General features: G+C 43.2%; 1 protein-coding gene across 2 annotated transcripts in view; it reads left to right on the forward strand.

Moving 5' to 3' along the window:
• The window catches only part of ZBTB7C (zinc finger and BTB domain containing 7C), a 272,974-nt gene that overhangs the window by 221,624 nt on the left and 36,538 nt on the right, over window positions 1-14,812 (forward strand). For both annotated transcript variants that reach the window (XM_029580431.1, XM_029580422.1), the window contains exon 2: window positions 2,657-3,856. In XM_029580431.1, coding sequence (XP_029436291.1) covers window positions 2,673-3,856 — 1,184 coding nt within the window. In that variant the 5' untranslated portion in view covers window positions 2,657-2,672. The remainder of the gene's footprint in view (window positions 1-2,656; window positions 3,857-14,812) is intronic.

Here is a 14,812-nt window from a genome sequence, read left to right on the forward strand (position 1 = left end):
GGGTGTGGCTAACAGGGAGGAAGGGAGGCTATTAAAATAGGGGGGTTTAGAAGTCCTATCCCTTAACTCGGTGAATTGGGAATGAACTGGGCAAACTAGCAATGGCTTTAGCACGTGCCTTTTAAAATCCCCCCCACTTATACGGTAGAAGTGTTGCGTCGGAGGTGTGACCCGCAGAGAGACGCCGCCATCAGCGCTGCGCCTCCTCCTAGGCACACGGCTGAGGTGGGGTTGACGCAATCCGTAGGCGAGGACCTACAGGTCCCCACCATCAGCAGGTGGAGTGGGCTGAAGCTGGAGGCTGCTGGAGCTTCACCTATTCCAGCCCTCGTTCCCCTTGGGTTGAGCCTTTGGATGCCGGTGGGCCTCAAGGTTAATTAGGGATGAGAAGTGATTCAGCCCAGAGACAGCAGCTGGTAGATGGCGTAGTCCTACCCTGGACTGGATTCAGTACTAGAATTCAGGCGCCAAAGGAAAAATGAATAGCTGGAGGCGCTCAAGCAAAGGAAGGCCTAAGCCTTGTAAGTCCACGTCAGGAGGATAAGCAAGAGGAGGCGTCACTGGCAGGCAAGGATCATAGCCAAGGGCAAGTGGAAGTTGTGGCAAGCAACGTAGGAATCTGGACACAGAAGAGTCTATGGCATAGTTGTTCAAAGCAATGGTCAGCACACAGAGAAGGCAGGCGTAGTCAGTCAAGGCAATGGTCAGCACACAGAGAAGGCAGGCATAGTCAGTCAAGGCAATGGTCAGCACATTGAGAAGGCAGGCATGGTCAGGCGTAGCGGAAGTCCAGGGCTGGAGAGAAGCTGAAGAGTGGTCAGGCATAGCGAAGGTCCGGGGCTGGAAAGAAGCTGAAGAGTAATCAGGCATAGCGGAGGTCCGGGGCTGGAGAGAAGCTGAAGAGTAATCAGGCATAGCGGAGGTCCGGGGCTGGAGAGAAGCTGAAGAGTAATCAAGCATAGCGGAGGTCCGGGGCTGGAGACAAGCTGAAGAGTAGTCAGGCATAGCGGAGGTCGAATCCAAAGAGTCAGTCCAACACATAGACAAAATAGGAGCAAAGAAACAGGAACCGGGAACCACAGGAAACAGGAACACAATGATAAAACGATTCTTGGATCAGCAACGAGTACAAGGAGTACGAGGAGGACCTGTTGCAAAGGCAACGCTATGGAGTGAGGCCTGAAGTTTTATAACGCTGAAGAGTCTGACATCAGCATCCGGGTCCACAGCCAGGTTCCCGCCGCGGTCCCTTTAAAAGAACTACTGATGCGCGTGCGCGTGCCTAGGAGGGGGCGCGGAGCTGATGGCAGTGTCTCTCTGCGGGTCACACGGAGAGGCCCGACAAACAGGAACATCTTGGCTGGCAACACTGGGTGCCCCACTGCCGCCAGCGACGAGGAAACAGGAGCTGTGTGCCGTGTGGAAAGGTGAGAGGGCTGCGCCACGGGGCTGCCGCGGATGGCACGCGTAACAAGAAGAAGCATTTGCACGCATTTGCGTGCATGTGTGTGCAGTCAGGCTATTTTATAACATGCGTGCATATATGTGTGTATGCTATAAAATGGCTGCGTTTCTGGGCATGGGCCAACGAATGCGCATGCGCCGCATTGAAAGTTACCATCCCAAGGTAGAAAATTTTTCCAGTTACTGCTGAATATTGCACTAACTGGCTAAATTTGAAAATATTGCCCCAGACATGCCTCATCTTGGCCCTTTCTTTCCAGCTACTTCTGTGCACACAAACATTTTGTATGTTCAAATTTCAGCCAGACTGAAGGGGAAGGGATTTTTTTTGTGATTAGATTTATGCAATAAAATAAATGATTTTAACCACATAAATCTTTTGAATCTTGACCTCATGACGTACAGGAGAAGTTCCACTAGCTCAGGCAACAGGAGAACCCTAAATCTACTGTTGCCTGGTTGCTTATTTCTCTTCTTAATTGCATTTGTCTGTTAAATGAGGTTTTCATCAGGTGACTAAAAAAATATCAGCTTTTCATTAAGTACATGTGTCATATCGCATCTAGGGTTCAATGGAATGATTCAAAATAATTGCAAATAGGTATTGATTGCAATGGACCGCCTGTGTTTCACGGAAAATATATTTTATGCAAAAATCCCTTTGTGTGATCTGCATATGAAACACTTGAAGTTATCCCGTTAACCATCTCTAATTCACCCACTGTCAGAATAAGAGAAGTCTGAGGAGATACTTAAACTACTCCAACTTCTTTAATGCACTTTGTCTAAGCATGGAATACAAAATGTTTAGCATCGTTAACTTACTTTTGTACAATCGTTATAATTATGTTCTTTTTGCATGGATACTGAGATTGTAGGTTTCATGGTAGAGAACAGTATGGCTCATTACAGTTACCAATGCATCACAATATCCATTCAGTGGGACAGTTTTGCTTTATTAAAATTCATTAGTACTCTCTGTATTACAGATATTATGGAGAGTAAGTGGGGTGGGAGGGTTGTTTGAACATTGTCCAATTTTTTTTTTATTTACACAAACGTGCACTGCAGATGGAGAAAAATCCAGAGCAGAAATGTTAAACCATAGTTGCAGGTTTCTGCTGGGCCAGAGGAACAACTACTATGTTATTTACTTTTTTTTTTTGTTTGTTTCTGTTTTGTTCTATTTTAGGGCTTTAAATGAGAACATGGCCAGTGGAGCTGATGACCTTATTGGGATCCCATTCCCGAACCACAGCAGTGAAGTCCTGTGTGGTTTAAATGAGCAGCGCCAGGACGGACTCTTCTGTGATGTCATCCTCATTGTGCAGGATCAGGAGTACAGGACCCACAGGTCTGTCCTTGCTGCCTGCAGCAAGTACTTTAAAAAACTCTTCACTGCAAGCACTTTAGCAGATCAGCCCCAGGTTTACGAGATTGACTTTGTCCAACCCGAAGCACTTTCTGCCATTTTGGAGTTTGCCTACACCTCAACACTGACCATTACCACCTCAAATGTCAAGCATATCCTCAGCGCGGCTGAGATGCTGGAGATTCAGTGTGTCATTCGCGTATGCCTTGAAATCATGGAGACCAATAGAGAAGTAGAAGAGGAAGATGATGAGAAAGAAGAAGAGGAGGAGGAGGAGGAAGAGGATGATGAGGATGATGAGGATGACGATGAAGATGAAACTGAAGATTTTATCAACCAGGAAAACCAAACAGATGTTCAAGAAGAAAGCTGCCACCAAAGCCCTTCATTGTCTGACCTTACAGAAGACACATATCAAGAGTCACCTAGAGACTTTCCCAACCATTACCCAGTCAACAGTTCTTCTAACCACTTGGGGGTGATAAGAGACTTTTCTATTGAATCACTACTAAAAGAAAACCTTTACCCTAAATCTAGCATTCCAGAAATAAGACCAGCCTTATCTCAGTTTGCACCGGGTTTCTTTCCTCATATATGGAATGGAAATTTTGGTGCCTTTTCCCAGCTACAAGAGCAGCAAGTAGACAATGGGCCTTTGGATTTGGTGATCAAAAAGAGAAAAATTAAGGAGGAAGAGGAGAGTGAGGAGCTTCCTGCAGTGGCCTTTCATCATGACTTCTTCAAGGAAATGTTTGCTGACAACTCAAGAGGTCATTTGGGACATATCAAAGCAGAAAATGACTATACCGCTTATCTCAACTTTTTAAGTGCCACCCACCTGGGTGGAGTATTTCCTCCATGGCCTTTGGAAGAAGAGAGGAGGATAAAGCCCAAAGCCTCTCAACAGTGTCCAATCTGTAATAAAGTCATCATGGGGGCAGGGAAGCTGCCACGACACATGAGGACCCATACAGGAGAAAAGCCATACATGTGCAATATCTGTGAGGTTCGCTTTACCAGGTGTGAATTTATATTTAACACTATTGAAATACAACAAGAATTAGCATCCTGTCATAGTGGGGTAATCTAATATCGGTTGTGTCAATGTACAGAATCCAAGCAGTTCATGGGTCATGCTGCTGATTATTGGTAAAAGTAATGCTTTTCTTATGAGGTATAGAGATAGTGTGGGTGAGGGTGGTGGAGCTAAATAAATGCCTCACCTTTGTCCAGTGATTAAAGGGTGAGTCAGCTGCCTGAACCCAGTCTCTGTTGCACAGGAGAAAAGTGAATTCAGGGAGATTAGTTTGGCAAGAAAACTGCCAGCAGAGAGAAAAGTTCCTCAGCCTGTGTGATGGCCGGCAGGTCATTGCTCAGCTACTTTAAATATTCCCATGACACAGTAACAGCTCTATTTGCATATTTCCTGGTTTTTCCTGCCAAAAGCCAGGAAATATGCAAATCTTCTGTACAAGATGGAAGAATCCCTTCAGCGTCCCTGAATCCTTAAAACATATTTTAGAAACCTAAACGTAATCTGTAACAATGACTGCCATGACATTCCCAGCAACTACTTCCCTCCCAGTCCCAAGAATCACACATTGATACAGGAATATCTGAATAATTCTTTGTGGAATAATAAAAGCTGAAGTTTTATTTAACAAAACAGCAATAAGCTATTACATGTCCACAAGCCATAAACCATTTTCCTAGACATCTGCTTGCCATTGGGACCAGCTTGGCTATGTCTCCTGTCCACCACCTTGCCTGCCATAGAAAAGGCTAGGCTGGTACATTTCAACATCATAGGCCTGTGGATCAAGCTTGCTGATGGCATGCTCGACTTTCAGGCCTACCCGCCTGTTCTCCTTTTTTAAGCCCCTAGTTCTAGAGTTTCTGGTACTTCCAACAGCGTTTGCATGATCCTTGTGCTGCACAGCCGAGATGCTACAGCTACGAGATCTTGCATGTTTTTCTTTAACAACTGGAAACAAGAGAGCGAATCACTGAACCCAGGTCATTGCAACTTAGGGGGTAGATTTTTAAAAGGTGCGCGCGCTACCTGGCACACACACATGTACACCCGATTTTATAACTTGCGCGCGCAGGGGCAAATTATAAAAACAGGGGTCGGCTCGCGCAAGGGGGTGCACAATTGTGCACCTTGTGTGTGCCGAGCCGTGCTGCCTTCTCCAGTTCCCTTCCCCCTAACCTGACCTTCCCACCCCTTCCCCTAACCTTTCCTCCCCCTAGCCCTACTCTAACCCCCCAAAATTTTTATTTTACCTTTTGCGCCTGCCTCTGGGCAGGCGCAAGTTTCGTGCGCCGGCACTCGATCCTTTGAAACAGCAGCAATGGCCACTGTGTTGCAGGCCTCTGGCCCTGCCCTCCACACCTCCGGACCACCCCCCCCCCCTCCCCACCCCTTTTTGCAAGCCCCGAGACTTACACGCATCCCAGGGCTTTACGTGCGTCGCCGGGCCTTTTTAAAATAGGCCTGGCGCGCGTAACCCTTTTAAAATCCGGCCCTAGGTGTATGGCCAAAAGGTCTGAGTGGGCAAACATGTTAACCTGTTGTCATAGTTGCTCCCATTTCACCTCCAATAGGTTGCTAGCAAGGCTAGGTCACTAAGTAGAAGGAAATGGTTACCCCTTTTCAGCTTGTCTGCTAGATATTCTCTAGGACTACAAACAAGCATGCCACTAAATGGCCCACTGCTCTTAAAGTTATTAAACCCCCCTCTGTCTGTCTGGTCCCCCCTTTATCTGGGTATCAACATGCATAGTTTCTCCCGTTTCAGCTCTAAGTTACCAGCCAGCAATTCATTGTGCACTTTGCAACACTTCGAAGCAGCCACAATTTGCTAATCTGCAGTTGCCCTAATGAAAAGGCCAGGTTAAGTAAACCTGTCTTGAAAAGAGACTTGCACACTGTCAGCAGAGTGTGCCATAGATCGTCTAGCAAGCTGTGTATGATGGGTCACAACCAGTAGCACACTAATGAGAGTTGGGGGTAGGTTTGTGAATGTTGGATGTTGTAAGATTTACTGTCTGTTATGTCTTGCACGTGATGTTTGTTTTATGTTGTGCATCGCCTTGAGCAACAGTAATGTGGATAGTGCGATACATAAATATAAAAATAAATAAAAATCCCCTGGCCCAATCTGCCATGATCCTCTCAAACATAAAGCTCCTAGTCAGGTTGTCTCAACCCAAAACCCTGCAGAAGAAGGTGAAACCAGTGAGGTGGGATGCTAGAGACTGGCCATTTAAGCAGACATTTTCTGCTGCTGCACGGCGTTAGAAATATTAAAATATGCTTTTAATTTTAGTGCATTATGATATACTCGGATGTGATGAGGCAGGACACGAGTGCTAAGTAATGTGATATTACTTGACACAGAACATTAAAGCAAATTACAGTTATCCATTGCTAATTCAAAATTACAGGTACGGTGTTTCTCACCTGTGTCTAATCCCTCCTCAGCCCCATGCCCACCCCAGCATATGCTGTATATAAACAGAGAGGGCAACTCTGTAAAAGGAGATCCATAGAATGGATCAGAAAATGAGCCCGATAAAAAAAAAAAAGTGACCCCCTTGGAAGAAATGCATACGATGCTTGCCTGTAACATCTGTGCAGAGATCTGACCATTTTGCATGTTAGTCTGCAGCATTTGATATATGATAATGGCAAGGACACGCCAGGGCAGGCAACTTCCTTGCCTACAGCTGGTGGGGGGGTTTCATCAGGGGAACGCCTTCAGGAAGCATTTGTAGGAGTATAGTGACCAGCAGCCAACAAAAACTGTGTGGAAAAGAACAAGCCGTGACACGTGGGGCTGGGAGTAACTCATGTTTCCAGTCAGCAAACCACAGCATTCACGAAACCCATTTTAAATTCCCTGTTCAGTTTGGCACAGCATTCAGCAAGCAATTACTTCACAAAACCAGAGGAAGACTTCCCTCCCTGTATCTGTGTCATGTCAGCATTACTGCTGGGGGGGGGTGGGGAGGGGGGAGGAAGAGCAGCGAATGGTTGCTGTATGGAGAAGCGCTAAAAAAAAAAAAAAAAAAGCCAGAGCTCCAGAAAGAGAGAATCAATTTGAAAATTCTAAACTTTATTCAGTCGTTTTTAGCATGTAACATGTTTAGATAGCAAAGATTCTGCGTGGAAAATGTTCCCCTCCTCCCCCATTTCTTTTTCCTTCAATGCATTTCTTTTTTTAACACAGGGTGAAGCAGAAGTGCATTACAGAATGACTGAATAATTAAACACATTTTTAATGATTCATGGCGTTACTAATTATGCATTTATCTCATAATGAAGTATTTATGTCATTATTTTTTTTTAAAGTGTTTTGTAACAAAGCATAAGTGCATATATATATATATATATATATATATATATATATATATATATATATATATATATACACAATAGAAGAACAATTTTCAAATAAAACTAAAGAGTTAGCCAGGTAGATCAAAGGGTTTGAAAATTGCCGGCCGCTCAACAAACCTAGGAACATTTTGGAAAGCAGGATTTAACTACACTTCTATACTGAATTTTCAAATTAAAGAGCCCAATTTTCAAAACTATCCACATTACACCACTTAAGGGGATGTGTATAATTTAAGCTAGTATTTCATAAACTGTGCTGGGGAGCCACACAATTTATAAAATAATGCCCTGAGAGCACACATATATTTTTGTAATGCAAGAACACATATTCTTTGTCTGCTCATTTAAAAAAAAAAAAAAGTATGTATTTTAGGTGCGAAATTATTGTAACAACGTGCATATATTAACCCAGAAATAAGCATGGAGGCAAGTATTTTATAGAGTATGTGCATGCATCTTTCTGAAATAAACGTGCCTCCAGCAGATCCTACGGATTGCCGCCAGTTCATGCAAACTCCCTAGTCCTTCACCCTGAACCCCCACCAGTTCACGCAGACCTTCCACCCAAAAACTGCAGTCAAAAGACAAGCCAAAGTTCAGTTAAGTCAAAAGTGTTCGGATAAGTCCGGTAATGTACGCACATATACCTCGTACAAAGCAGCAACCTGTGCACATACTTCTGAACCCCACTCTGGAACGCCTCTGCATCACTGCATTTTTCCCCTGTTAAAATTTGCACAAGTGCACAAGTACTCTTGAGGTTTATAAAATATCATTAACATGCATACTTGCTACTTGTGCACATATATTCCCCCTATTAACTCTTTCAAAATTCACCATAATGCATAGTTTTCCCCATGTAACCTCACCCATAGCTATACAAGTTGCAAAGCGTACTTTGTACTTATATAAGCTTTAGTGAATTTCCAAAGGGAAACTAGCTGGGTAGTTTCTCTGAAAACTGGCTAAAGTTTAATACTTACAAAAGTACCCTTATACCTTGCTGCTGAGTGGCTTAGTGAAATTTACCCTTATATAATACAGAAATAGTATCTGTAGTTATTTTCTGGGTAACTTCTCTATGGCTAATGCATTAATTTTCATAAATGAAGCATCACCTGAAAACATAGTAGCATTGCGGATGTCAGCGGAGAAAAGCTTTGGGCACAGTTACTCCTGGCTATAATGCACTAGCTCAGGGTCTCTTCCAATTATCAGTCACACAATCTAGACCACCTTCACTGTTAACTTGATGTAGCCTTTCCTCCCCTAATCTACTGCCCCTCACTGTACTAAGGATATCTCCCAGCTGTTACCCTACTAGCTCCTTCTCCCTAGCAGGTAAGTGTAGCCAAGTCAATCCATGCTGGAAAATTTGCTATTGTATTTAAGAATGTACAAAAGCATACTGATGTTCCATGTCTGCTGACTTTGCTTCCTCTACTTGAAGAACTTGACAGAGTAGTACCATCATTGTAGTCTCCCCTTTTTGGCTCTCTGCTATTCAGTGTAGTATGTAGATTTATATAACTAGCCCAACCCCCATTTCTTTTACCTACCGTCTCCTGACTAAGGGGCCGATGCAATAAGGGGATTAGCGCCTCTACAACCCGTGTCCAAGGCAGAGCGAAACTAATAGCGCTCATCACATGCAATGGAATGTGAATGAGCCTATTAGCCATGTACTCCCGATGCAAGAAAAAAAATGTGCGTCTAGGATGCACATTTTGCGATCAGCAATTAATGCCTGCTCGGAGCAGGCATTAATTGCTGAGCATTTCTTAAACCAGTTGTGATATTAAGTAGGAGGAAAAACAAAAGTAATTTAACTTAAAAAACTGGCAAGCATCCGTTGTGCGGCCGTATGGTATTTAGGAAAACCGACACCAATAAACTCGGTGTCGGTTTTCCTAACCAGCGGACCGCCGACGCCGATCGGGTTCTCGTTAGCATGATCCCTAATTTAAATATTGCATGGCAGCTCCAGGAGGGGCGCCTGGGAAAGCGCGTTAAGAAAGCAGGCGCTGACTGATCAGCGCCCACTTTCTGCGCATGATTATAGCATCGGCCTCTTAGTCTACCACTTCTCTCTGTATCTGTCCCAATCTTGTTTAACTAGTGGTTCTTGCCCATTTTATACACACATTTTTGATGGCCTCAGTGTGCAGCCAACAACTCTTGCTGATGACTGCATTCACAATTTTTGTGATAATGCTTGCTCCCTTTCTTCTCCCCCATCCCACCACTGCCTTATCCTGCTCTGCCCCTTCGCCTCACTCCCATGCCTCTTCTTGCTCAACTGCTCATTTTCTCTTCCCTTACAAAGCTTTCAGCTCCTCTGGAATTAGGGAACATCGTGTTTGTGTGTTTGGGAATGCCTCCATTCAGTCTGGGTAAACTTATGTGCAAACAGGATATGCTCGTGGAAGTTTACCAGACTGTTGGGTGGGCAATTTTGTTACAGGCCATTTCTATGTTTAAAACACTGTTTTACCTGCAAAAATGCATCTGAACATTATTCTCTGAGAGGGTAACCTTACAGCAACTCACACGCATTGCCAAAGCACACAAATTATGCCAATTTTAAAAGCAAACTTCTGTGCATACGTTTACTTTTGAAATGATCTCTAAGACATACACAAACTAACTTGCACAGAGTTACACCTGCTCTTTGCAGGGCATAACTAATGCGAGCTAAGTTACACACAGAAGACCTGATTTTCAAAAGCATTTACATGATTAAAAGTGAGTTTTCCACATGTAAATGCACTTTACCCATGTAAGGGGGCTTTAGAAAATTGCTACAGATAGGTGCCATTGAATTGTCCATAGGATTTACTCGCGTAAGTGCACTTTCCGCATTTTAAATGGCTTTTGAAAATTGTTATGATCGTATGTTACATTTACACATCTAATGCCTTTGAAACTTCACTTAATAGCTTTTAAAATAAAAACTGTGCCTGTAAATCCAAACAGTACTTCTTGGAACACCTGTTTTTTGTGTGCATTCTTTTTATGCACACAGCCCTCGTGAAGCAATTCACATGCACGATCCCATGCTTTCTGTGCGTCAGGGGCTTTGAAAATTACCCCTGAAAAGATAAACTGGAGTGTTATAATTTGCTCAAAAACAAGTAAACTGAACTGAAATTGCACTCTTTTATACAGCTTCAAATCACAAATTGCTTCATAATCTGAGTCTTTCTAAATGATTTCATTTCTCTTGTTTTTAACGCTTGTTCTCTTTCTCTGCTATTTCTTGCTATCAAACACTACACAAAAAGTTGCCAACTTTTATTTTTGTCTGTAAAGTAACTACCCTGCCTTTTGAAGAAACACTGCTAAGAATTGCACTATGCTTGTATTTCAGATGTTACAAGTACATCAGCTATTATCCTTCCTCTTAATATGCTGCAGCACCACAAGCTTAATTTCTTTCTTCAAATTATATAGGCCTTGCTTCCTTACTGTCTTTCTATTCACTATAATTTATACTCATTCCCCTTAATGTAGCCTTGAATCCTCCCCATCTAGTGGCAGCAGATACCTCACATACTCCATTAAACTCAATATACTCCTGAATTGTCTTATTAATCAAGTCACGCATTTCCTGATCCTCAACTAAGCTCGAGTTGAGCCTCCAAATTGGATTATTCGCAGCCATATATTCCCACCTCAATGTTAGTGAAATCCGATCATGATCTGATGTTATAATACTATAAATCTCTGCTGCTGTAAACATTGGCATCAAAGACTTCAGACTCAGGAAATAGTCTATTCTTGAACACATGTGATGAGGAAAAGAATGCATAATCTTTTTATTAGATGGGGGAATTATTTTCCACTCCCTTTTTTCATTACAAACTTAATAACTTGAGGAGATTTTAGTATTTTCCCTTTACTATTAGAGTTTCTAAGACTAGGTCTAACAGTTTGTTAAAATCTCCACCAGCTATTGTTGGGATATCACCCATAATTACCACTTGATTATCAAAATTGTGGAAATAAATTCGGTGAATCAACCCAGCAGCACATACAGTAATCAGACCAAATTTTGTCCCACCAAAGGTGGCAGAAACTTTTCAAATAGTTTTCATCCCATTCTTTCCCCCATAGCTAGTGAAAATGCACCTTCTTTGAGCTGCTCCCCTTTTGACATCAGTCTCCTTATATGAAAAGTGTGTCTCTTGGGGGGAAAAAAAGAAAAGAAAAAGAGATGGCATCTCTTTGGGTTTGTAACTCAAAATATTATTTCTTTTGTTATTTATTCCATTAATATTCAAGGACACTATTTTGAACTTAAAAACCCATTATCCCTTCAAATATTACATAGAAACATAGAAATGACCAATGGCAGAAAAGGGACAATGGTCTATCCAGTCTGCCCAGCAAGCTTCCCATGGTGGTGGTATCTGCTGCGCTGTGCAGGTTACCCCCATGTATCAGTCAGTGCTGCTTGACGCACTTTACTTCTGGACTTGGCCATAGAAGCAGTCCTGCGATTTTTCCCTAAAGTCTGCGCATCATAACTCAGACTGTAAAAAAAAAAGTCATGGCTCATGTTGGTTGTCTCTGAATCCAAATTCCTCTTTCACTCCACTCACACCCTTACCCCACTATGTCGAAGCAGAGAGCGATATTACAGTTGCAACAAACGCATCAAGGCTTATTGGTTAAGGGTAGTAATCCCATGCCTGCTGTTAGGGGCAGTAACTGCTGCTCTGTGCAAGTTACTCCCATGATTATCAGTTCCTAGACTGTAAAAGTCGGGGCTGTTTGTGGTTGCTCTCTGAACCCAATTCCCCTTTAATCCCCCATTCCCTGCTATTAAAGCAGAGAGTAATGTTGGGGTTGGATTAAAAGTTCCAAGGCTTAAACAAATCTTAGGAGCGAACAAATCTTAGGCAAACAGAAAAAAAGAAAAGATGAATGAACTTGCCTAATACATGCCATCTGTGTCTAAGCCACATTGAGGTGCTGTATTATCCACACCTTCAGCTCCTTTTCTCCTCTTCTATCTGCACGTCAGAAAAAGCTCTGGTGTCCTGCGCTGACACTGCAGCGTTTCGGAAATATATTCCTTCATCAGGGTTTGACAGTCTCTAACGAAGATGGTCTTAGAAATGTAATCAGCAATGTAATCGGAATATATTTCCGAAACGCTGCAGTGTTGGCGCAGGACACCAGAGCTTTTTCTAACGTGCAGATGGAAGAGAAGAAAAGGAACTGAAGGTGTGGATAATACAGCACCTCGAAGTTAAGTGACTGTTGATTAACAAATTCACAAAATAACCCACAAAAAGTAAACAAAAATAAGCAAAAATTATATATACATCTCAAACAAGTGACCGATGATTATAAACCTTTAAGCCTTATTCTGGGTGAGTTATAGTCATGTGTGATTAACAACCCGAGGTGTATGATGGTCATTTTGAGATGTTATAAAAATATTCGCTTACGGGCAGATCTTCAAACCTGCACGCAGGCGTAGTTTTGTTCGCGCAACCCGGCGCGAACAAATCTACACCCGATTTAATACATGCGCGCCCTTCCGCGCACATGTTATAAAATCCAGAGACAGCACGCGCAAGGGGGTGCACAATTGCACAGGCTTCTTCCGTCCCCTCCGAGGCCACTCCGAAATCAGAGGGAACTTTTCTTCCCCCCCCCCCACCTTTCCCTCCCTTTCCCTAACTAACCCACCCCCCAGCCCTACTTAATCCCCCCCACCTTATCTCGTAACTTGCACGCACCGGCTCGCCATCAGCCAGCACAGGCCGCTGTGCCAGAGGATTCGGCCCCGCCCCCAGACCACCCCTGAACCTCTGCCACGCCCCTGGCCCCGCACCGCCCCTTTTTTAAGCCCCAGGACATACGTGCGTCCCGGGGTTTGTGCCGGCACGTGTGCCGAGCCTATGCAAAATAGGCTCGGCACACACAGGGGCAGATTTTCTCGGGTTACGCGCATATATTACGCGCGTAGCCTTTGAAAATCTGCCCCATAGTCTATTTTTGAATTGCTAGGTCTATAGTAGGAGCAAGATTATATGGTTTTGTGTATATTCATTTCTTGCACGTATTGGGTTCATTTCAAACAATTGTGCAGTTGCATTAAAAGCATCAAAGCATATTTGTTAAGGGTAGTAACCGCCGTATCAGCAAGTTAGCCCTCTTTCACGCTTATCTCATTTCTGTCTTCTAGCCTTTAGGGATCCACTGTGTTTATCCCATGCCCCTTTGAATTCCTTCACTGTTTTCATCTTCACCACCTCCTCTGGAAGGGCATTCCAGGCCTCTACCACCCTCTCCGTGAAGAAATATTTCCTGATGTTGGTTCTAAGTTGTCCCCCCAGGAGTTTCATTTCATGACCCTAGTTCTATTTTCTTTCCAATGGAAAAGATTCAAATTCCACACATCATTAAAACTTTTTAGGTATCTGAAGGTCTATATCATAATCTCCTGCATCTTGTCTCTTCCAGGGTATACATAGTCAGATCCTTCAGCCTCTTTTCATAGGACTTCCAATACAGATCCCACACCATTTTTGTCACCTGCCTCTGGACCTTCTCCATCCCATTTCTATCCTTTTTGAGATATGGACTCCAAAACTGAACACAGTATTCCAGGTGAAGCCTCACTAAGGACCTGTACAAGGGCATCATCACCTCCTTTTTTTTTTTTTTTACTGGTTATTCCTCTTTCTATGCAGTCCAGCATTCTTCTGGCTTTAGCTATTGCCTTGTCACATTGCTTCACCATCTTCAGATCTCCAGACACTATTACCCCAAGATCCCTCTCTTGGTCCATGCACATCAGTCTTCCCCCCACCCCATCACATACAGCTCTTTTGGATTACCGCACCCCAGATGCATGACTCTTCACTTCTTGGCATTGAATCCCAGCTGCCAAATCTTTGACAAACCTTCAAGCTTTCTTAAATCACTTTTCATTCTCTCTACTTCAGGTGTGTCCACTCTATTGTAGATCTTAGTATCATCCATAAATAGATAAACGTTACCTTCTATCCCTTCTGCAATGTTGGTCACAAAGATATTGAACAGAACCGGTCCCAACACCGATTCCTGTGGCACTCCACTTAACACTGCTCTCTCTTCAGAGTAGGTTCTATTTACCACTGCACACTGTCTCCTATCAGTCAACCAGTTTGTAATCCACACCACCACCTTGGCGCTCACTTCCAAGCAGTGTGTCTCAGTTTGCTGCAGTGTTTCCAAGATTTAATGTAAACTCTGATACCTTTAATATATTTCTGTTAATATTATGACTCTTGATATAAAAGAGACCAGACCTAACACTAAACCATATAACTAGCTCAACATCTTACCTTGACCTAATAAAGTGCCTACAGATCCCTTGCTTGAGGGACCCAATTTATCCATTCATATAACTGGCACCAGAACTTTTATTTCACTTATTTTGCCTCCCAAATGAAGAAAACAGAAAACAATGTAAGCACTGGCTATTTAGATACAAAACATTGATAAGAAAGGCAAAGAGAGAATTTGAAAAGACAGGAAACAGAGAGTAGGATTAAATGGGCAATTTTCTC

The sequence above is a fragment of the Rhinatrema bivittatum genome, chromosome 1 (assembly GCF_901001135.1).
Source record: "Rhinatrema bivittatum chromosome 1, aRhiBiv1.1, whole genome shotgun sequence".
NCBI classification, from domain to species: domain Eukaryota; kingdom Metazoa; phylum Chordata; class Amphibia; order Gymnophiona; family Rhinatrematidae; genus Rhinatrema; species Rhinatrema bivittatum.